The sequence below is a fragment of the Cetorhinus maximus genome, chromosome 10 (genome assembly GCF_964194155.1).
Source record: "Cetorhinus maximus chromosome 10, sCetMax3.hap1.1, whole genome shotgun sequence".
Classification (NCBI taxonomy): domain Eukaryota; kingdom Metazoa; phylum Chordata; class Chondrichthyes; order Lamniformes; family Cetorhinidae; genus Cetorhinus; species Cetorhinus maximus.
Window position 1 is genome coordinate 21,559,763 of NC_135888.1, and position 24,263 is coordinate 21,584,025.

Consider the following 24,263-nt stretch of genomic DNA (forward strand, 5'->3'; position numbering starts at 1 on the left):
TTGGCTGAAGAAGAAAATATTTTTTTTTTAAAACTAGCTGCCCATTTTAATCCCACCTTTTTCTTATTCATTCAAGGGATGTGGGCATCACTGGCTAGGCCAGCATTCATTGCCCAGCCCTAATTGCCCTTCGGGGGGGCATTTTAAGAGTCAACCACATTGCTAGGGGTCTGGAGTCCCATGTAGGCCAGACAAGGTAAGGATGGCAGATTTCATTCCCGAAAGGGCATTAGTGAACCAGATGGGTTTTTACAACAATGGTTTCGTGGTCATCATTAGACTTTTAATTCCAGATTTTTTAATTGAGTTCAAATTCCACCATCTGCTGTGATGGGATTCATACCTGGGCATCCAGAGCATTACCCTGGGTCTCTGGATTACTAGCCCAGCAACAATACCACTACACCATCGCCTTGCAGGTTACAGCACTTTAGGTGCAGATCCAGGTGCTTTTTTAAATGAGTTGAAGGTTTCTGCCTCCACCACCAGTGAATTCCAGACCCCCACCACCCTCTGGGTGAAGACATTTTTCCTCATGTCCCCTCTAATCCTTCCACCAATCACCTGAAACCTGCTCTTGGCGATGCCGCACACACTGTTGCCAGTCCAGATTCAAGTTGGCAATTTTGTTTCTTGGAAATTATTGCCAATGTTGGAGTCAAACACTGTCTCTCTGAACTTACCTGATGAATTATACAGTACGAACGCAAACCAGGGGAGCTCCCAATCTGACTATGTAGAAACATACTGAATAAATGGGCAGCATGAACTTCAATAACAAATCCTATCAGCTCACCAATGACTCAATTGTTTTCATTTTATTTTATTCATTCATGGGATGTGGGTGTCGCAGTCTAGCCCAGCATTTACTGCCCATCCCTAATTGCCCTCGAGAAATAGTTGGCTAAACCACACAGTGATATTACAAAGTGTAAACAGCCCACTTCTCTGTGGTTTCCTTTCACAGCTTCTGATCAAGCTGTGAGGTACATCCACCCACACTGCAGGCAGAGCTAGGATCCAGACATGGAGACATTACTGCATCCTGTTACTTTGTGACAGAATATTTTTCAATTCCCCCTCCATTCCCAAACCAGCAGAGTGTCCAGTCTCTCGGACTGGTCTGCACCGTCCAGTCTCTCAGACTGGCCTGTAGTGACCCATCTTTCAGACTGGTTCACAGTAGCCGGTCCCTCGGACTGGCATATAGTGTCCGGTCCCTCGGACTGGCATATAGTGTCCGGTCCCTCGGACTGGCATATAGTGTCCGGTCCCTCGGACTGGCATATAGTGTCCCGTCTCTCAGACTGGCATATAGTGTCCCGTCTCTCAGACTGGCATATAGTGTCCGGTCTCTCGGACTGGTCCACGGCGGCCGGTCTCTCGGACTGGTCCACGGCGGCCGGTCTCTCGGACTGGTCCACGGCGGCCGGTCTCTCGGACTGGTCCACGGCGGCCGGTCTCTCGGACTGGTCCGTAGTGTCCGGTATACATGCCATACAGTTTTGAACCCAATCATTCCCAGACTGGTTTTGTTGGACAGACACAAGTTAGACCCCCAGCTCAGACCATGTTGTATCAGTGATTTGAAAGGCGTAGTTCCCCTCAACTCCCCACAGATGTTTGAGGTCAAGATCTGATCTTTTTCTTTTATTTGCTTTTTAGGCACTTACTGGGTCGATCCTAACCTCGGCTGCACATCTGACACTGTTGAAGTGACCTGTAACTTCACTAATGGTGGGCAGACCTGTCTGAAACCCATCACTGTCTCCAAGGTAATTCTACAATGTTCATTTTCTTGTATTTTTTTACTAATTTAACTATCTACCTAGCTTCCTTCTATAGCCTGAAGGTTATTCATCGTATATGTAGCGTTAGTGCCTATCTGAATAAGCTAACAGGAACTGTTAACAATAAACTTACACCTTTTCCCTGGACAGAGATGGACCTGCAAATATCTGGATGCACTAAGACTAAAGGGACAGGAAACGTCTGCAACTTCCTTACATGACCCTTATTTTTGATGAAAGCTTCATTGGTGAACGTGTGGCACCAGATGCCTCGGTTATTAAAAGGTGTCATCACAAAAAAAAACCACGATGCAGGAAATCTGAAATAAAAACAGAAAAGTGCCGGAGATGCTCAGTGAGCCTCTGGAAAGAGAGAGACAGCATTAATGTTTCGGGTCTGTGACCTTTCACCGGAGCTGACCGGAAACATCAGCTGCAACTTTTCAGCCCCCCCCACCCCTTCCCCCCCGCCTCTGCCCCACCAGCGAACCCCGCAGCCGGTTCCCCCGGAGACGTCGAAATCCTCGTTCACATCGGCGGGACCGGAAGATCCCGTCAGCGTGAGGGGGCTGGGAAATTCCAGCCATTAACTCCGCTCTTCTCTCCACAGATGCTGCCTGACCCACTGAGTATTGCGAGCAGGTCAGGGCATCAAACCTTTGGAAGGAATTGGTTGACCTTGGACAGAGGGCAGTGCAGGTTTACCAGAATATGACACTAGGAATCCCAAGGGTTAAATTACAAGGAGAGATTACACAGGCGAGGGTAGCATTCCGTGGAACTTGGGATGTTTAAAGGTGATTTGATTGATGTTTCAAAAATATTAAGCGGGACAGATGGGGTACAAAGAGAGAAACTGTTTCCGCTGGTTGGAGAGTCTAGGACTAAGGGGCAGGGACAAAAAACTAGAGCCAGACCTTTCAAAAGTGAATTTAGGAAACAGTTCTTCACGCAAAGGCTGGTAGAAGTTGGGAACTCTCTCCACAAATGGCAACCGATGTTAAGACCTGAGATTGATGTATTTTTGTTATCCAAAGATATTAAGGGCCTCTATGGAGTTAGCTCGCAGATCAGCCGTGATCTCGTTAAATGGTGGAACAGGCTTGAGGGGCTGAATGGCCTCCCCTTGCTCCTTTGCATGCTCCAAGCATTTTCATTAAGTGTCACTCTGCTCTTCAGAGCTCTGCATCCAGCAGACATTGTATCAGTCTAGCTGCAGGTAGGGTTAGATAAGGGCACTAACAGTTATTTGGTAGCGCAGAACTTAAATATTGCTGAAAAGAGGGACATGTCACTGAAGTTTTTCATCGTGTACTCATCGGGACAAACACAAGAATACCAAATTTCAAACAATCACAACAATTTGTACTACAGGAGAAAAAGGTGCTGATTGGTTGGCAAGTTGACTCTGATTGACCAATCGGCGCCTTTTTCTCTTGCAGTATAAATTGTCATGAGCCTTTGAAATTTGACACTCTCGTGTTTGTCCTGATGAGTGCAGGATGAAAAGCTTCAGCAGCATGTCTTCCTCTTCATCAACATTCAACTAAGGGCACTGGAAGGTTCTGCAGACACCACAGACGGCAGTGTCCATAACTTATTGTATCTCACAGTTTCAAAACGCAGGCGAACAAAATAAATGTGATCAAGGGCGGAACCGTTTCCCCCCCCCCGCTACCTGCCACCAGTGAGAGTCATGGTGGGCGGGGCGGACAATCCCACCGGATCTGTGGGAGTGGATGATGGGAACTTGTGGTCCTGACCATTGGATCGGGGTAATGGCGGCTCACCATTCCCACTAGAATCTATCGGGAAGCCCTTTTGCATCCCATTGTCGGGATTCAAATGAACCCCTGACTGGAAATTCCACCCCCACCCCCCCCCGCCACCGCTCTACCAGCGGGTTTTCACACCTGGAACATGTCTAAACCAGCAATGGCGTGCACATGTCGGGACTTACCTGGATGGAGGCATGGGGCAGCTTGCAGAGCCTGGGAGAGTTGGAGGGCTCTCGCGATGGTGGACCCAGGAACATCACGTGGACCAGAGGGTGGGGGCAGCATCCATCAGGCAGATGCTGAAGTGGCTGCAGCCCCCAGGACTTGGGTCACCTGGTCGGCTGCGTGAGGTACGCGAGCGCGGTGATGGGCGGTGTTATGTTGGCGGGGGAGAGGAGTGTGGGCAAGGTGATAGGGAGGAGAGGAATGAAGTAGCTGGGTGGGTGTGGAGGCCGAGAGCCGGGGGAGGGAGGGAGGGGGTTGGGGGTTGCAGGTGAGGTTGAGGCTGTTGAGGGAAAGAGTGAGATGCTGCAGGGGTCTTGAAATGGTCGCGGCGGCAGTGGTGTCTGGTGTGTGAGCGTGGGAAAGGCCCTGGTGGATTGAGGGGCACTTAGTGCGAGAGGGAGAATGCAGGTGAGTGAGGGGAGGAGGGGAAGGGGTTCAAAGGGAGGAGCCTGTGGTGTCGACAGCTGAGCCCTGGGTAATTGGTGATTTGAAGGATGGCAAAGGAGACAGTGAAATCCGATAGGTGGGAGGGTTGTGGTGCAGCGATGTCTGCTGAAGGGGCGGAAAGGTTTGTTTGAGGATAGACGAAAGGACACGCAGATTTGGGGGGTGGGAAGGATGAGGGTGGGCATTTCTACAGTGACTAGGGTGGGCTTCTTGGGACGGGAGGGCACATGTACGTTAATCTGTATGGGACGAGGGGTAATGGGGTGGCATTCAAGGGTCGCTGTGGAGAGGTTCACGGTGACAACGGGAGGGTCACTGGTTGGTGGTGGGAGGCAGGTGGTGGGGGGTGGGGGGGTGGGGGGGGTGGGGTGGGGGTGGGGAATGTGGCCTGGGTAACGAGGGAGTGTAAAATGTGTTTAAGTGGGTCTCGAAGCGTACCCTCATGATGGCTGCTCAGAACCTCGAGGTGTAGAAAATGAGGTGATTGGTGATATGAAGGGTGGTGAGTTGGGTCATCGGGTGGCCGGAGCTGCAGGTCAGCTCAGCTGGACAACTGAAGGTGAAACCCCAGCATGTAGTGCTCACAATGCAAAGGCGTTTGAACCGATTAGTATGTGAAGGGCAAAGGATAAGTGTGCGTGGGAGGCTTCTCACACACGGCTCACAAGGACCTTGGCAAAGACCTTTGCCTCCCTGCATTCACATGATTCCAGGGGACATGGACACAGCCTAGGGTGGCCCCCTGAAAGTGGGGGTGCGGGGAGGGCAGTCAGGCTTAACAACTAAGAATCACAGTGAAACCACTTCAGACCTCATTAAAGTGCAAGTGTAGTCTATTAACACAAGTGTGCCAACATTGAACAATGAAAGTGTAGCCGTGCAACCACATGTGAAATCACAACTTCTTAATTTTTTCGTTGCCTGCCACTGTGTCTAGGTTGCACCCCCGACATCTGCTCAGGGGCAGAGGCAGCCTGCTGCCCACTGTGCCCTGTTGTCCTTGATGATGTTGGTGGGCGCCCTTTGTGTCCTCAAGGCCTGGAGGACCCTGGCTTGCTCTGGGCCTCCCGCTGTGGTGCAGCCGCACCCTCTGCGGTCACAGCAGCCGAAGCTGATGGGGTCACAGACAAAGGGGATTCCAAAGCGGCTGCACACCCTCAGAGAGTCCTGAGTGGAGGTCCCAGGGGTATCCCTTCTCGGGCCCCTCCTTGAGGAGAAAGGGCAGGTGGTTGGAGGTGGAGGTGAGTTGCCCCCCTCTCACATAGCCACTGCGAAACCTCGCCCATGAATACTGCGATGGAGTGCACTGTGCACACATCACCAGCAGAAACTGGGCGTTCTGCTGGACAAGGGCTTCTGCCGCCCCGCCCCAAAAGCCCAACATGGGCGCATGTCAGTAGCACATCATCAGACAGCAGGTAGATGGACTCCTCCATCTCCTCCACCGCTCTGTTGAATGCCTCTGCCAAGGGGTGCTCCCCTTGCTGCATCTCAAGCACCCTGTCCAGCAACGCTCCCAGAGGCTCATCAGCTGACTCAGACTTTGCAGGGGCCTCTTCCCCAGCAGCCCTCCATGTACCAGTGAGCTTGGCTGCCCCTGCCTCCTCCTGCTGGGCAAACATGTCCGTGCGGTGACCACCAGAATGTGAGACCCTGCCTGAACTAGCTCTCGTGCCCACCGAGCTCTGTGTCTCTGGGCTGGTGGAGGGTGCGGGTGACTGCTGCTGTGATGGCTCTACAGGTGCAATCTCGACATTGCCCTTATTATCCTCGGCCCTCTGTGGGCTGGAGCTAGCAATGGAGTCGGGTTTGAGGTCTGGCCTCTTCCCTCTCCTGCTGGCACCTGCCATTGTGAGAGGAGAGAGTGAGTGACCACATGGGCTGCCTCCAACATGGCACCACACAAGACCCTCAGGTTTCTCGGTAGAGACATTAAGCATTGTTCCTCACTGGCTGGAGACCAGACGCCTAACTCGCTGTCTCCACATGCCCGGGTCTCGATCCTCCCCTACCAGCTCAGCAGGCCGCTCTTTGTATGGTGTGAGCTGCCTCCCATCCTCTCTCTGGCTCTCGCACTTGTGTGCTAACTCACACTGCAGAAAGAGAGAGGGGGTTTGAGAGCGCTTGAGATGCAGGTGGTATTCGGATGTCGATGCAGGAACCCACCGACTGCAATATGCCATATGAAAGACCCACTGCAGCTCATCCACTAGGGTTCTTTGGCAGCACCCTCCAGAGCGGTGAGCTGATGCAGACGGAAGGGTAAGGCACCAGGAGGCATGGCATCAGCTGTGCTTGCTGAGGGCTTCCGCTCCAGATCACTCCCCACCTCCCACAGCATGAGCTCTCTGTCGGGCAGTTGTCCCTCCACCTGCAGACTACGTGGACGGCAGTATGGCTGTGAGACATCAACACTTCACGTTGAGAAGCGTTTTAGGCACAGGCGGTGGCCTGGCCTCTGAGGCCCATGTCCCAGTTCCCGCTCTGTGAGGTGAATTTGAGCAGCAGAGGGTTCGCTTACCCCGACGGGGCGGGTGAGGTCGCTCCTCCTTTTCCAGCACCGCAAGGGCTGTCCCCTTGGCGTACACTGTCGGCACTCACCACCCTGGCGACGGCCTCCCGTGCAGGGCTGGTGAGTCGGGTGGGCCTCCCCCCGCCCATCCCTGGGGTAGGGGACGTCCCTCCTGTCCTCCGCTGCGTTCAGCAGTGCTTCCAGGGGCGCCGCGTCGCTGAACCTGGGTGCCAGTGCTGCTTGGGGGAGAGGGGGGCCTCCGAGCCGTTTCCTGGACCGCATGGGGGATAAAGCGCCAGCCGTCCAGGCGCCTGTTAAATACAGCGCCCGGAGGCGACGACGGGGTGCGCAGCTTCCTGCCCACCCCACCCCTGGCAAAGTCAGGACAACCCCGGCGGCGTAGTTAATGAGCCCAGCATCGCGCGGTTTTGCCGCGATGGAGCGAAGCCCTCCCGCCCCCCGCCATGGGGCAGGGGCATGGAATCCAAACCATCGTTATTTAGAGCAGCAGTACCGGTCGGGAACACCAGGTGGAAGTGCTGAGAGTAAAAGCAGCACCCCCCGCAGGCGCACACTGTTACTGCAGCTGTGTGCAAAACTCTCTCGAATCCTTCCCCGAAGCAGAAAGATTGCTGGTATTAATGTTTTTGACCTGAAACGACAAACAAGACTTTTAAACCCGACAGATGGGCTGCTTTATGCACCTGTGAGCCGCTTAGGTTCACATAACAGATCCTTACTTACGCTAAGAAAGTTTGAGTTCCTGCTAATTTGTGGGTTATTGTCATCTCAGGTTGTCAATACTATCAAGTGTGTTTTTATTCATTGTCAGGATGTGGGCGTCGCTGGCTAGACCAGCATTTATTGCCCACCCCTAATTGCCCTTGAGAGGGTGGTGGTGAGCTACCTTCTTAAATCACTGCAGTCCATGTGGTGTAGGTACACCCACACTGCTGTTAGGAAGGGAGTCCCAGGATTTTGACCCAGCGACAGTGAAGGAACGGCGATATATTTCCAAGTCAGGATGGTGAGTGACTTGGAGGGGAACTTCCAGGTGGTGGTGTTCCTATCTATCTGCTGCCCTTGTCCTTCTAGATGGTAGCGGCCATGGGTTTAGAAGGTGCTGTCTGAGGAGCCTTGGTGAGTTCCTGCAGTGCATCTTGTAGATGGTACACACTGCTGCTACTGTGTGTCAGTGGTGGAGGGAGTGAATGTTTGTGGAAGGGGTGCCAATCAAGTGGGCTGCTTTGTCCTGAATGTTGAGTGTTGTGGGAGCTGCACTCATCCATGCAAGTGGGGAGTATTCCATCACACTCCTGACTTGTGCCTTGTAGATGGTGGACAGGCTTTGGGGAGTCAGGAGGTGAGTTACTCGCCACAGGATCCCTAGCCTCTGACCTGCTCTTGTAGCCACAGTATTTATATGGCTAGTCCAGTTCAGTTTCTGGTCAATGGTAACCCCCAGGATGTTGATAGTGGGGATTCAGCGATGGTAATGCAATTGAATGGCAAAGGGCGATGGTTGGATTCTCTCTTGTTGGAGATGGTCATTGCCTGACACTTGTGTGGCATGAATGTTACTTGCCACTTGTCAGCCCAAGCCTGGATATTGTCCAGGTTATTGCTGTATTTGGACACGGGCTGCTTCAGTGTATGAGGAGTCGCGAATGGTGCTCAACATTGTACAATCATCAGCGAACATGCCCACTTCTGACCTAATGATGGAAGGATGGTCATTGATGAAGCAGCTGAAGACGATTGGGCCGAGGACACTACCCTGAGGAACTCCTGCAGTGATGTCCTGGAGCTCTATACCTAGACTGGATACTCTTGGCCTATAGTAATCTATAAGCTTTAGGTACAGCATGTTCCTGTTAGTGATATTTTCTATAGACCCTGCATTTGTCAGGAAATGTTTCTAATCACTAACAGCCAGTGAGCAGTTACAGAAATGATCACAAATCTAATGGAATGTTGACCTGTACCTCAAGGGGGTTGAAGTGATGCTTCAACTGTACAGAACCTTGGTCAGGCTCAATCTGGAGGAGCTGTGTTCCATTCTGAGCTCCACACCTCAGCAAAGATACATTGGCCTTTGAGGGGTGCAGCAGAGATTCACCAGAATGATACCGGGGCTTAAAGGGTTAAATTGTGAGGCCAGGTGGTAACGATTGGATTCGGACAGTTTAAAAGGTTGAGGATTTGATCTGATTGGGGTGTTTAGAATGATATAGAGATTTGATAGGGCAGATCGGAGGAAACAATTCCCTCTGCTGGCAGAGTAATCTTCAAATTAGGGCCAGGCAATTGGAAGCACTTTTCACACAGAGGGGAGTGGAAACCTCCCCCAAATAGAAAAAAAAGACTTGCATTTCTATAGCACCTTTCACGACTATTGGACATCTCAAAATGCTTTACAACCATTGCAGTGTTTTGAAGTGTAGTCACTGTTGTAGGAAATGTGGCAGCCAATTTGCACACAGCAAGCTCCCACAAACAGCAATGTGATAAAGACCAGATCAGCTTTTTTTTTGTGATGTTGATTGGGAGATAATTATTGGCCAGGACACTGGGGAGACCTCCCCTGCTCTTCTTCAAAATTGTACCATGGGATCTTTCCCGTCCGCCTGAGAGGGTAGGTGGGCCTCGGTTTAAAATCTCATCTGCATGATAACTGGAGATGCTGGGGATCAATTGAAATTTTCAAGACTAAGACGAACAAATTCTTGATCGGGAGTAGATAGAGCAGACATGGAAGACATGTTTTGCCTAGCGGATGGGTCAATTACCAGGGAGCACTTGATTCAAGGTGTTTAGTAGAAGGATTAGAGGGGGTATTAGGAAAAGCATTTTCACCCAGAGGAGGGTGGTGGGTGTCTGGAATTTGCTGCCCAGATTGGTGGTTGAGGCTGAAACCCTCAACTCATTTAAAAGGCATCTGGAGCGCTGTAACCTGCAAGGCTACGGACCAGATGCTGGAAGGTGAAATTAGAATGGGTGGCTGGTTTTTTCAGCTGGCGCAGCCACGATGGGCTGAATGGCCTCTTTCTGTGCCGTAATTTTTCTATGGTTCTGTGGTTGTGTGGAAGGATTTCAAATCAAGGCAGCTGAATGGATTGAGGTGCAGATCAGCCTTGAGTTAACTGAATTGCAGACTAGGCTTAAGGGACTGAATAACCAACTCTTGTTCCTATGTTCTTGACAGTGAAAGACTTTGTTCCTATTCATGCTGCTGAGTAAATAGTGACTGCATATAGTTACATAACAAATATTATGACCATCACTTTAACCTTGTCCTTAATGGCAAACAGTTCTGTATAATTTTGCAACAAAGATATCACTTCATGTCGTTAGGAGTTGCACAACAAATACTCTTTTAGCTTAACCTGGATCTCAACCTGTAACTATATAAAGTGGTAAAAATAAATACTGTAGCTGTCACCTAAAACCTGTGCTCAATCTTTACTATTTAAATTTACACAACAAATATTATAGCGTCACTTTGGCCTCGGTCTCAGTGCAGAGCTTTGTAAGGTTAGGGGATATAGTTAGGGAGGATTAATGTAATCGTAGCCAGGGTGTTGCCTAAAATGGCTTCTCTTCCTGCTCCTGCGACATTAGCTCTGGTGTCCCCCAAGGATCTATCCTTGGCTCCCTCCTATTTCTCATCTACGCGCTGCCCTTTGACAACAACATCCAAAGGCACAGCATTAGTTTTCACAGGTGCACGGGCGGCACCCAGCTCTACCTCACCACCCCATCTCTCAACCCGTCCACTGTTGTTAAATTATCTCAAGTGCTTGTCCAGCATTTGGTGCTGGATGAGAGGAAATTTCCTCCAAATAAATATTGGGAGGACCCTTCAGCCCCTGCCACAAGCTCCAATCCCTAGCTACCGACCCCATCCCTCTCCTTGTCATGTGTCTGAAGCTGAACCAGGCTGTTCGCAACCTTGGTGTCACATTTGACGCCTAGAAGAGCTTCCAACCTCATATTCGTGCCATCTCTAAGACTTCCTTTTTCCACCTCTGTACAATCACCCAACTCTGCACCTGCCTCAACTCCTCTGCTACTGAAACCCTTGTCCATGCCTTTATTAGCTCTAGACTCGACTATTCCAACACACCCTTGGCCGGACTCCTACATTCTACACCCTGTAAAGTTGGGGTCACCCAAAACCTTGCTGCCTGTACCCTAACTCGCAGTAACTCCCATTACACCCCTGCCTCTCCATGTTCTTCCTACCAAAATGTAGCACTTCACATTTCTCCGCCTTGGACTTCATCTGACGCGACAACTATCAGCGATTGCCATTAAAAACCCATCTGGTTCACTAATGTCCTTTAGAGTTGGAAATCTGTCATGCTTACCTGGTCTGGCCTACATGTGACTCCAGACTCTCAGCAACATGGTTGACTCTTAACTGCTCTCGAGGGCAACTCAGGATGGGCAACAAATGCTGGCCTTGCCGGTGATGCCCACATCCCGTGAAAGAGTAAAAACATGAACCATTTGCAAGAAATGCACTTAATGCATTCGAGGCACTAGGAGCTGACCATTGCAAGCAGTGAGCCCAGAACCCTGGTGTGTTACTAACTCCACACTCCAGCTATTTGACTCACACAGAGCATCACTAGTGCTGGGTTGTTCCTGTCAGTAATACTTATGGAAAACAGTTCTAATTTGCAGAACAATCTGTATATGAGGCATAAAAACAGAAAGTGCTGGAAATACTCAGCAGGTCTGGCAGCATCTGTGGAGAGAGAAACAGCGTTAACGTTTCAAGTTGATGACCTTTCATCAGAACTGGAAAAAGTTAGGGATGTCATAGGTTTTAAGCAAGTGAAATGGGAGAGAGTGGAGAAAGAACAAAAGGGAAGGTCTGTGATAGGGTGGAAGGTGGGAGGCATTATTTGACCAAAGAGTTGGTGGTTCAGAGCCAAAGAGAGAGGTAATAGGACAAGTAAAGAAACAAATGATATGTCCAGCGGAGGTGTGAGTGGCAGAATAATGAACAGCTGCCTCCTGAAAGGAGAACAGCAGAAAAGCAAGATAAAGACCAAAACATTCAAGGCCAGTTATGAAGATAGATTGGAGAAGTTGGGACTGTCCTCCTTGGAGAGAAGACTAAGAGGAGATTTAATAGAGGTGTTCAAAAGGGGGCTGGACAGAGTAGATAGGGAGAAACTATTCCCGCTTGTAAAAGGATAGAGAACAAGAGGGCACAGATTTAGTGATTTGCGAAAGAAGCAAATGCAATGTGAGAAAAAACTTTTTCACACAACGAGTGGTTTGAGTCTGGAATGCGCTGCCTGGAAGTGTGGTGGAGGCAGGTTCAATGGAGGCATTCAAGAGGGTATTGGATAATTATTTGAATAGAAACAATGTGTAAGGGCATGGGGGAAAAGGCAGGGCAATGGCACTAGGTCATAATGTTCACTTGGAGAGTCGGTGCAGACACGATGGGCCAAATGGCCTCCTTCTGCACCATAACAACCCTGTGACAAGGAACCAAAATGGGGGCAGAGAATTTTTTTTTGTTTGTTTTTATTTCAGATTTCCAGCAATCGCAGTATTTTGCTTTTGTACACAAGGCCGCTGCTGTTTTCCTTTTCTCTTCCAGCCCTAACGCGACGGGTCCTAATAATTCTTTGCTTTGGTTTCAGTTGGAGTTTTCAGTGGGCCGGGTCCAGATGAACTTCTTGCATTTGCTAAGCTCAGAGGCGGTACAACACATCACCATTCACTGTCTGAACGTGCCAGTCTGGGCAGATGGAAGTTCGGACAAACCCTTCAAACAAGCCGTAAAGTTCAAGTCCTGGAATGGCCTGATCATGGAAGCAGGGGGGCAGCTGGTACCCAGGGTGGTGTTGGATGACTGTCAGGTAATGATCTGGAACCCGTTGGCTGTGAGGGCGGTGGGAATGGAGATGATCAACGATTTCAAAAGGAAACTGAAGGAAGTCAACTTGTGGGGCGACGGGGATAGAGCGGGGGAAATTGGGCTGACTAGATAGTAATCGTGGCGAGCTGGCATGCTCTCGGTGGGCCGAATGGCCCCCCTTCAGTGTCATAAATGTCCCCGTAACTCTAGGTACAAATCGCCGAAAGGAGTCAAAGAGTTTTTTTTTTCATACTCTAAGCTGGAAGATCGGGCAGCATCTGCGGAGAGAGAAACAATTAGCATTTCAGGTGGATGATCTTTCTTCAGAACTGGGGCAAGTTAGAGACCCCACAAGTTTTAAGCAAGTACAGAGACAAAGAAAGGTGGGGAGGGAGGGAGAACAAAAGGGAAGGCCTATGATAAGGTGAAAGGCAGCAGGGACTAAATGGCAAAAGGGATGATGGCGGAAGGCAAAGGAGATGTTAATGCAACAAGTAAAGAAACAAAGATGTGTTGAGAGAAGGTATAAACGGGAAAGCAGAATCGTCATCAATAGTTGCTGTCTAATCACAGGAGCAGTGATTATGAACTGAAGTTGTTGACCTCAATGTTGAGTCCAGAAGGCTGTAAAACGACTAATTGAAAGATGAGGTGCTATTCCTCAAGCTTGCATTGAGCTTCCCTGGAACACTGCAGCAGGCCAAGGGCAGAGAGGTCAGAGCGGGAGCAAGATGGGAATTAAAAAGACAGGTGACCAGAAGTTCGGGGTCATGCTTGCAGATTGGGCGGAGGTGTTCCGCAAAGCAGTCACCTAGCCTGTGTTTGTCCCCCCCAAAGTAGAGGAGATTTCATTGTCAGCAGTGAATACAATATACTGAAGTGAAAGAAGCACAGGTTTCACCTAGAAAGAGTGGTGGGGCCTTGGATGGGGAGAAGGGTGCAGGTATTGCATCTTCTACACTTGGATGGAAAGATACCATAGGAAAGGGTGGTGGGAGTAATAGAGGAGTGGACTAGAGTGTTGCGGAGGTAATGGTCCCTTTGGAATGTGGAACGGGAAGGTGGGGAGAAGATGTGTTTAGTGGTGAATGGTGGAAATGATGATATATTGAATATGGAGGCTGGTGCGCTGTAAAGTGAGGATAAGGGGAACCTTATCATGGTTCTGGGAGGGAGGGGAAGGAGTGAGAGCAGAAAGTGCCCAAAATAGATCAGACATGGTCGGGGGCCCTGTCAGCCATGGTGTGGGGGGCGGTCCTTGGTCAAGGACAAAGGAAGATGTAATGGAAGCGTTGTCGTGGAAGGTTGCATCATTTGAAAAGATGTGACGGGGACAGAGAAATTGGGAGAATGGAAAAGTCTTTACAGAAAGCAGTGTGGGAGGAAGTGTAGCTGTGGGATTCAAAGGGTTTACATTGAATATTGATTGATAGCCCATCCACAGAAATGGAGACAGAGAGGTCAAGGAAGAGGAGGGAAGAGTTGGAGATGGACCACGTGAAGGTATAGGACAAATGGAGATTGGAAGCAAAGTTAATGAAATTGTCCAGTTCAAGACTAGTGGAGGAAAAGGCACCAATACAGTCATCAGTGTACCAGGAAAAGAGATAAGGGCGGCAGTCTGAGTAGGACTAGAGCAAAGACTGTTCCACAGATCCCACGAAAGGACAAGCATAGCTAGGACCCAGGCAACAACTTTTATTTGGAGGAAGTGAGTGGAGTTGAAGGCGAAGTTGTTCAGAGTGAGAACAAGTTCAGTCAGACGGAGGAAGATGGGACTGGTTGGCCTTCAGTCTTGGAAAGGATGTTTGATGTTCAGTGGAGGGTCATGGACCAGGGGGAGGTAGAGCGATGTGCCAGAGAGTTGGCATTCAAAGGTAAAGCACTGAAGTATTTAGCTGCTTCCCCCTAAGTTGCATATTCCACATCCAGCCTATCCATGTGTGGAGATTAAAATTCACTACATTGCTGAGCACCCATTAACCCAATAACACCAGAGTACCACATACAGCATCAGAACTATGTTTCCATTTGTCACTTCACATCATTTGGAGCCTCTGAATGATTCTACCAATTTCAGGAATGAATTATACCCAGCTTTGTGCTGTAGCCTGGTGGTCACTGGATACACAAATATAACACTTGGGCCAGAATTTTGCAGTCCCCGCTGGTGGGTTTGCAAGTGGTGGGGGGCCTGCCCACTCCAGACTTGTTTATGATTTTACAGAGGGCAGGAGAGGCCTGGGGTAGCCAGCCCCTGCTTTGTACTATTTGAGGCCCTTGAGTGGCCAATTACTGGGCCGCTTCCTGTCTGGCTCAATTTTAAGGCTGGCGGGAGGAGTACAGGGCAGGTCACCCAGCTCGGGTCTCGGACGTAAGTGAGGCAGGGGGCGCGTCCCTCAAGGGCCCCTTTTCCACATTGGGCACCGCCCCCCACCACTACAACAAGTCAGCCCTCCCTGCGGGTGCTCCCTCCACCCATGGCCTCTCTATTAAGACCCCTACCCCTCTCTCTGCACCTCCCCCTGGGGCCTCAACTCCCCTCCCCGCTGTGAGACCACCCATACTTACCTGGTCCTGGACTCTGGGGCTCAGAATCTGGGGAGCCTCAGTCCTGGCCATTACTGTCATTAGCACTGCTGGCACTATATGGCCGACAGCTCTCTTGAGGCAGGACTTGTGCCCAAGCAAGGCACAGAATTTCTGCCTCCGGTTAATTAACACTCCTCGAGTGTCACAACGAGTGTTCCCCGCTGACTGCATTCCCCGCCAACTCTTCAGATGGCAGGGCGGGAAACCTCGCCAGCTGAAAAATCCCACACTTGCATTTATATAGCACCTCTAAAGTAGCAAAACGTCCCAAGGTGCTTCATTAGAGCGTAAATCAAACAAAATGTGGCACCAAGTCACATCAAGAGATGTTGGGGCAGATGGCCAAGGAAGCAGGTTTTAATGAACATCTTAAAGGAGGACAGGGGGATGGAGAGGTTTAGGGAGGCAATTCCAGAGGGTAGGGCCTAGACAACTGAAGGCACAGTTGCCAGTGATGGAGAGGGGGATTCAAATCCAGGAACCAGGGGTGCAAGTCCAATGTGCTAACCCACTTCAATACCCATCAGAAAGTTTGACAATTCTCTGGGAAGAAAAACACCCCAACAGCTTATATTTATGTAGCGCCTTTAATGTAGTAAAATATCGTAAGGCGCCTCACAGGAGCACTACCAAACAAAATTTGACACTGAGGCGCATAAGGAGATGTTAGGACAAGTGACCAAAAGCTTGGTCAGAGGTAGGTTTTAAGGAGCGTCTTAAAAGCGTAGAGAGGGGAAGAGCTTTTTAATTTACACAAGCCCACGGCTTTAGCTGCTTCAAACGCAGGTAGAAATAAAATATGATGACCATTTTCTTTCCTTGTTGTTGCCTTACAGATAAAGGATGGCCGATGGCACCAGACCCACTTCTTGTTTCACACGCAGGATCCCAATCAGTTGCCCATAATTGGTATTTATAATTTACCACAACCAAAGCCTGGACTACACTACCACCTTGAGGTTGGGCCCGTCTGCTTCCTCTGAGCTCCTGAGTGAACCATCTTTAACCCACATCAGAGCGTAGTTATTCTTTACTGTGTATTCAATAAAACTCAAGGAATTGCTGAGGTGATGTGAAAATGTCACATTACCCATCAGAGAAGACTGTCAATGGCTTTTTTTTTAAACAAAAAAAAAAATCTATAAAGAAATGTTAAGAGGACTTGTTTTTGTGGGAGAATGTTTAGCTAAAACAACTTAGAATTGAAGATCTCCACCTATAGCCAAAGAATCTGTGGGACGTTGCGGTGCGAGGGATGAGGATGGCTCTAACTGGGTTGCAGAAGATCCATTCTAAAGACAGATACTTAACCAGCATTATTTTCAGCAGTCCCAGGTTAGAATACTCAGAGGAGTGACTATACGTAGTAGATAGAGCTGGTGGCTGCACGGCCTGCTAAGCATCTCCAATGTGCAATAGTGAGGGAGGTGGGGGGAAAGGGGGAACTGTACGAGTTGTTGAAATTCTCTAAATCGGTGATACTTCGTTGTGACGCGTGGAAGGTTCTGGCGTTAGCTTTCAGCCTGAACTAATCGATCGGGTTCGGGCAAGGAGAAACCGAGTAGAGAGGAGGTGCGTTAGCAGTGTCCGCTTTCCTCGTGATGATGACAGGGTGCTAATGGATTGAGCTTCGTGGGGTGATTTTTCTACCTCTGGTATTGGTGCTCACATTCTCATGTTTTGTTTTCATTCGCATGTCATATTTTTGAATCAATGGTGCTATCACAGGGTGGGGGGTAGGCTGATGTTTAGAGAGTGGGGTGACCCCCCCCCCCCCCTTCCCCCCACCCCCACCACCCCCCGGGGCCTCCTCCCCAATGACAGCCAAAAAAAAAGAAACACAGCGATAATTGTTAACTTAATGATTTCTAAAGTGCCTTTAATATTTGAAGGGATTATTTTAGTTGTGCTTTGGAGAGGTTTCAAACCCTACTGTTCCTGAGTCACTGACTGATGTTTTTTTTTTGAAAGAGAGAGAGAGAGAGAGTCGGGGAAAATTGCTGAGAGTTTTTGAAACCCACACTGAAGTTCTTCATCTTGAACATTTGCTTTCGTTTGTACAAAGTTGCCCCAAAAGCTGTAATTAATATTGAGAGAAGCTTTATTCGTTCAAAAAAAAAAGGAACCCAGATCTTTCCCTTGAAGCAATGATAGATTTTCCAACTTCTCATCAGATTGTGTACAATGTTTCTCTGCGCTATGTTGTATACAGTGGGTCAATATTTTACAATCTGCTATTTAATGTTATTTAAATGTTTTAAAACTATGGTTGAAAGAAAAGAAACCAATCGCCTGTCCCTATCACAGATGTCTATGTTTGAAGTAGACTGTCTTTTTTTTGTAGTAGTAGTTGTAAAGATGTTGCTTCAGCACCCAACTGGTCTTGGAGAATTATGTAGAGTTCTTTTTGTTTTGCTTGTCCTAATGTGTAAATTTGGTGCTTTGAAGAGAAGGATATTTCAGTGTTTCAAATCTATAAGATATTATGCAGAGTTTAAACGTACTGTATAGGAAAATGCTTTAAGCGCTTTTTAATTCCTGAAGTTTTTTTTTTACTTTGAAGGAAATATGTGAAGAATCTAGAATTCTAATGCGTTATTTTAAATTTATTTCATTTTTTTTTAAATCAAAAATCTGATAATACAGTTGAAAAGCCAGCCATCAGAATACCTCAAATACATTTCGGTACCATTCTGAGCACACTTCAGCTTTGTTTATTTTTATTTCCTTTTTTAATTTCTTTTTTTTTTTTACTTTGTTTTTGGGGTTTTTTTTTTCCATCTATTCCATTCGCTTTTCTGTGTGTGTCTGTTGCTATAGAAACAGAGTCGCCATAAAATGGTCATCCGCAGACATCAGTATCATTATTGCCTTAGTCACGTTTGAACGTTCTGTGCAAGAGTTCACTATTTTAGCTGTGAATTACTTTATTCAGCCTTTGCTAGACTCGATGGGGCTTAGACTCTTCCGTTGTTTGAAATTAAAAGTTTCTGAAATTTTAATGAAATAAATATTTCAAACTGAAGCAACGAAACCTGCCTTGACCGTTCTGTGCGTTCTTCAAGAAAAGTAGCAGATGGCTTTTGGAGCAATCCGAATCCATGCATTTTAAACTGATCAAGACGTTTTTGCACTCTGAATCAAAGCATCTTCTGCATTACACCACGGCAATATTTTTAGCCACATTCTCATCACCAGGCAACTTCTTAAACAGTTTCACCATTTAAAGTATTTATACTTCCTGTCTGCACCGTGTGACTTCCATGTTTTTGTCATGCTTGGAGCTGGACTTTTAGTCCCCCCGCCATGGTGGGGGATACTTTATGCTGCCAACCAGCAGGCCACCCGCCCAGAGGTGGCATAGTGGTAATCTCACTGGACTAGTAATCCAGAGGCTTGGACTAATGCTCTGGGGACATGGGTTCAAATCCCACCACGGCAGCTGGTGGAATTTATATTCAATTATCTGGAAAATCTGGAATTATAAAAGCTACTCTTGAGTAATTGGTGACCATGCCAACTATCATTGATTGGTCTAAAAATCCATCTGGTTCACTCATGCCCCTTTAGGGAAGGAAATCTGCCATCCTTACCTGGTCTGGCCTACATGTCACTCCAGACCCACAGCAATGTGGCTGACTCTTAACAGCCCTCTCAATCCAAGGGCAATTAGGGATGGAATCTTTCGTTCTCGGCAGGTATCTCACTTGCTGCCTGAAAAAGCAGCGAGACACCTATGCTGACTCTGAGGAGGAAGGCCTGCCATATCTTCTGCCCATCGGGCAGTTTAGTGGACAGCAGCGGGCCTTCCTCCAGACTGAGGACCCCGGGAGTCAGCTTCCCACCCGCCAAGAGTTGTCAGCCAATCAGAGGCCAGCAGCTCATGCGCTCAGCAGTGCCACTTAGGAGGTTGTGGCTGCTGCCAGAACAACACCCTCCCCTGAGTCTCAGGATCATGGAGTGGCCCTGGACAAAGGTAAGTGCTGCTGGGGGAGGGGGCTCTAGTGTGGTGTGGGCTGAGGGGGGGGGCCATGGGAGTCAGCAGCAAGGGAAGGGGGGTTGCCTGTCAGTGGCCATCCCCCTGCCCCATGACTATGCCTTTGATCGTGTACAGATTAGTGCAGATTGGGAGACCCCACCCCCCCCTCCTTCCAGCTGTCATGTAACCCACACAGTTTTACCTGGCGCACAGGCTGTATGTTGGCAAGTCCGTCTGCAGCTGGGAAGGGGCCCTTAAGTGGTTGTTAGTTGACCATTTAAGGGACTCGAGTGGAGGCTGAGCAGGAAGGCTCACCATGGCCCTTCCTGCCCAGAACTTAATACCAGTGGAGGCAGGAAGGCATCAGATATCTGTCCTGACACCCGCCCGCCAAATTCTCAGGCCCACCCACCTCCTTCCTGTCCTCCTGCAAGGGCAGGAAATTCCGACCAGGTAGGGGTGAGGCCATGGACAGATTTGCAAACAAGGGTGCGAATTTTAAAATCAAGATGTTGCTTGACTGGGAGCCAGTGTAGGTCAATGCGCACAGTGGGTGAAAGGGGAACGGGGACTTGGTGCGAGTCCAGGTACTTCTGTCAAAATACAGCAGTAAATAGTTGACAGTAAAGAAACAGAAACACACTGCTCTAAGGAAGGAATGTTGAGAAGGTTTCTCACAGTTAGCTCCTACATTCATGCAGTGTCATTACCATTATAGAACTGTGCTAGAATGAAACAAAGCGTAACAGTTACCTCTCTAGCTGCAGGCATGGCAAAGAAGCTTCAACATTGCTCTCTAATGCACATTAAGTTTCTTGAGAGCTGACTATACTTCTGGTGTTACTGAGTCACATTTCAAATCAGGGATTAGATGATTCACGACTGGAATCGGTAATCATATTTGAGGCATTTATTTAGGAGTAAATGCATAATCAGTAAGACATTTTTAAAGTCAGCCTTATGAAAAATGACAAACCTGAAATGTTGGGCTGAATTTTCCTGGTCCCACCTATTTGCAGATGGCACTGGGGGCAAAACTAGAGAATCTCACATTGGAACAGCTCCCCAGCACCTTCCTGCTTCTGAATGATCTTGCCCGGGAACGGGGTCTGTCAGACACCGGCTACCCGCCCAGGAGCAATGGGCCGCGAACGAGGTTCAATCAAGACCCCACCTGAAGTCAAATTGGCTTCACTGTCGGGATCTTCCCAGCAGTGGAGGACCCCCTTGCCCACCCCTGCTGGACGGCCCTCTCAGCAGCTGACCGCTCCCACCTCCCATGCTGAGACTAAAGACCGGCTATTGCCTGGAGCCAGCCGCCCAGCATCAGAACAGGGAGCCAACGACACCTGCTTTGATTCTCCCTGTCCTGGAGCCATGAATAACAGAGGTCCACAGGATGCAGACCTTCCTGTGGAGAGATTTCCCCCCGCCTGTAATGATCTCCAAGCAGCTGAGGTCCAGACTTATTTTTAACAGTTTCATAATTCTCAGAGGGAACCTCAATCCTGAGGTGCCCTCACATTCTCCTACCTACATCGTCAGCGCCCACCTATCCCAGCTGGCAAAACAGCCTCGAGAGCAGGTCTCAGCGCCTGTGCAGTGTAGAGTGAGAAGGCAACTTTCAGTGATGAACTAATTGCATTAAAGCTGCTCACTGCAAACTGACAACAAGATATTATACAAGGTCTTCCCAAGTCGGTAACAACAATGGATTATTGTTCTTGAAAAGACACAGGGATATGAGCACTGCGGTGGGGGACATTGCGTTAGGGCGGCCCTGACTAATCAATCACACTGCAGCAGGCAGGGGTGGGTCATGGGTACCCCTGCAAACAGTGGTCAGGGGGAGGAATGGATCCTGACTCCACTCAGAGAGCGAGGGAACTGAGACATCAAACTCCAAGGACATTGGCACCAGGAGCACCAGCTCACACAGCTCTGTGAAGATCACACAACAACAGGGAGCTCATTGGAAAGAAGGGCAGAATAAGCAGCGGGAAAGTCTCCAACAGCCATCAAATTTTCATTACTTTTTAATATCTTTTCCTCCTCTCGGTCTTGTCCATTTTTCCCATCCCTGTTTCAGGAAGGTGTTGGCATTTCCCTTCCCTGTTCACCATTCCCCAAAGCCTCATCCGGTCCTCACCCATCAGGCATTAGGGATAGTGAGCTGGACCAACCCTAACCAGACTTCTTTCCCCCCTCGTTATCTGAGGGATTTTCCGGCTCCAGTGTGGCAGGACCGGCCACAGGAGATTTGGCAGCCCAGTCAAAAGCCCATTGGCTTTCAGTGGGACCAGTTAATCCCAGCGATGGACGAGGCCAGAAAATCCCATCCAGAATATGTGGCCTTTATATCTAGATGGACCAGAATACAAGGGGTTAGAAGTCATGCTGCCCTTGTTATACCACACCTGGCATTGCTGTGAGCGGATATTTTGGCCTTGGAGGGAGTGTAGTGTAAATTTACCTGAATGATACCTTCAGTTGAAGGGTTAAATTACAAGGAGAGATTAAGCAAACTAAGGTTGCTTTTACATCTTGAGTAAGAGTTTGTTGGCCAACCGAACACTAACTGCACACCTTCCTATGTTCTCTTCAGTAGCTGCTTGCAATCAATAACAGGGTGGGACTGATGTAAGAATAAACTGTGATGGTTTATTGAGACATAGGGCAGAGCACCAGATCATATGTGCTCCCTCAGAAACCTCCAGAGCTAGACTTACAGTTCCCAGTTGCCCGTGCTTTACAGTGATACGTCAGTGCTGTCACATGATCAGTACACATACATTCTCTTAAAGGGACTTTACCACAGTGTATTCCCTGGAATTAAAGGGTGATTTGATTGAGGTTTCAAGATATGAAGGGGAATAGATTGGGTAGATAGAAACTACTTTCGCTGGCTGGGGAGTCTAGGACTCAGGAACATAGTCTAAAATTAGAGCTAGAACTTTCAGATAGTGAAATTAGGAAATACTTCTTCACACAAAGTGTGGTAGAACTTTGGAACACCTTTCCAGAAACAGTAACTGGTGCTAGATCAATTGTTAATTGTAAATCTAAGATTGGAGGATTTTTGTTAGCTAAAGGGATACTCAGGGATATGGAGAAAATGCTGGGACAGGGAGTTAGGTTGCAGATTAGATATCTCGTTGAATGACAGAAAAGGCTCGAGGGGCTAAATGGCCTCCCCCTGTTGTTATGTTCCACAACTTGCTCCACAACACAAGAATTGAACCCAGGAAGGTTCTTTCCATTCCAAACATTGGGAGATCCAATTTCTCATTTTGAACTGGACCTTTTTCCCATTAAGAAAAAGGTAGGCAGACCCACAGCTATAGGGTTGCCCCCTCGCACCTTCTCAAGCTGCCTAGAAAGACATTCAGTAGAACAAATAGTTGTTGAGCCAATGGCCTAACAGTTTCTCAGGGTTGGTATAAATACAACCTTGCCAATATCACCCAAATCTCGTGAACCAGTTTTTATTCCAATTATACTGAAAGGTCTTGTTTATTCTCCTTAGGGAAGGACAATTCAGTCTAACCACTTAAAAATGAAAGTGTGATTGAAAAGATATATGGGATCCTGGGCTTTATAGAGGCACAGTGTACAAAAACGAGGAAGTTATGGTGAACCTTTATAACCGATTCCATCTCAGCTGGAGTATTGTGTCCAGTTCCGGGCATCACCCTTTAGGAAGGAGTTGAAGGCATCAGACAGGGGGTAGAATTGATTTATGAGAATGGTTCCAGCGACGAGGAACTTCAGTTACGTGGATACATTGGAGAAGCTGGGACCGGTCTCCTTAGAGCAGAGTAGGTTGAGGGGAAATTTTGTAGAGGTTTTCAAAATCATGAAGGGTCTGGATAGGGTCGATAGAGAGAAACTGTTCTCATTGGTGGAAGGATCAGAGGGGGCAGATTTAAAGTGAATGGCAAAAGAACCAAAGGCAACAAGAGGAAAATCTTTATACCTGCTGAGTGGTTGGGATCCGGAGTGCACTGCCTGAGAGCGTGGTGGAGGCAGATTCAATTATAGTTTTCAAAAGGGAATTGGATAATTATTTGAAGGAAAAATTTGCAGGGATACAGGGAAAGGGTTGGGGAATGGGAATAGCTGAGTTGCTCTTACAGTGAGCCAGCACACAGACATGATGAGCTGAAGGGCCTCCTGTATTATAAGCATTCTACAATTCAGTGGTGGGGATTAAGGAGGCACATTCAAAACGCAAGAGATCCAGGTTCAACCTGTGCAGGCAGGGACAGTAGACTCCCTACTCTGCAGGATCTTAGTGAGCCGACATGATTTTTATAACAAGACGGCAGTACTTTAATAGCTGTTTTTCTCACACCAGCTCAGGTTTGTTGAACTCAGTTTCACAACTTATCGTGATGGGATTTAAATTTACGACCTCGCTGCCAGTCCCATTTCATCAGAATCAGTAAACCCGCAGGTCCCATTAAGGGAATCATTCAGCCACAAACATTCAAACAACCAGCTTGCAACAAAACCACAGCCTGTTCCAATAAAAGCAGAAACTTGACAGGAATTACAGCCATGATGCAATAGTGTTTGAGAAACCCGAGATTACAATATCGATATATCCTGTGCGGAATTGGTTCAGTGAGTAACAATCTGCAAAGGCTGAAGGGTTCACGACCCGGTCCAGAGACCTGGGACAGAATTTTCGGGCCTGGGAGCTGCTGGGGATTGGACCACCGACCACGATCGGCCCCTGGCCGCGATTTCACTCTGGCCGGCCAATTAACAGCCAGCCAGCGTGAAAGGCCCGCTTGAAAGGCTCAGCGTTGCCTGGGCTGGTGTGGGGGGTGGGGTGGGGGAGGAGGTGGGCGAGCGCTGAAGTCAGCGCGGGCGTGGGGGGAGCGCAGGATCAAGGCTCCCTGAAGGCGGAGAGCTGCCTCAGGGAGCTGAAGAATTTAAAACCGATAGAAACAGAATGTAAAATCTGGGGGGGGTGGAAAAATGTCCGCATCTCAGAATGAGACACCTCAACATACGGATGGTGACAGTTTTTTTCAAACATTTTCACCTT

General features: G+C 48.6%; 1 protein-coding gene across 2 annotated transcripts in view; it reads left to right on the forward strand.

The window, feature by feature from the left end:
• col27a1b (collagen, type XXVII, alpha 1b) overlaps nt 1–16,349 on the forward strand; it is a 605,111-nt gene extending 588,762 nt beyond the window's left edge. For both annotated transcript variants that reach the window (XM_078550110.1, XM_078550108.1), the window contains exons 59-61: nt 1,666–1,775; nt 12,419–12,637; nt 16,065–16,349. In XM_078550110.1, the coding sequence (XP_078406236.1) occupies nt 1,666–1,775; nt 12,419–12,637; nt 16,065–16,211 (476 nt within the window). In that variant the 3' untranslated portion in view covers nt 16,212–16,349. The remainder of the gene's footprint in view (nt 1–1,665; nt 1,776–12,418; nt 12,638–16,064) is intronic.
• Nucleotides 16,350–24,263: the final 7,914 nt, after the last annotated feature.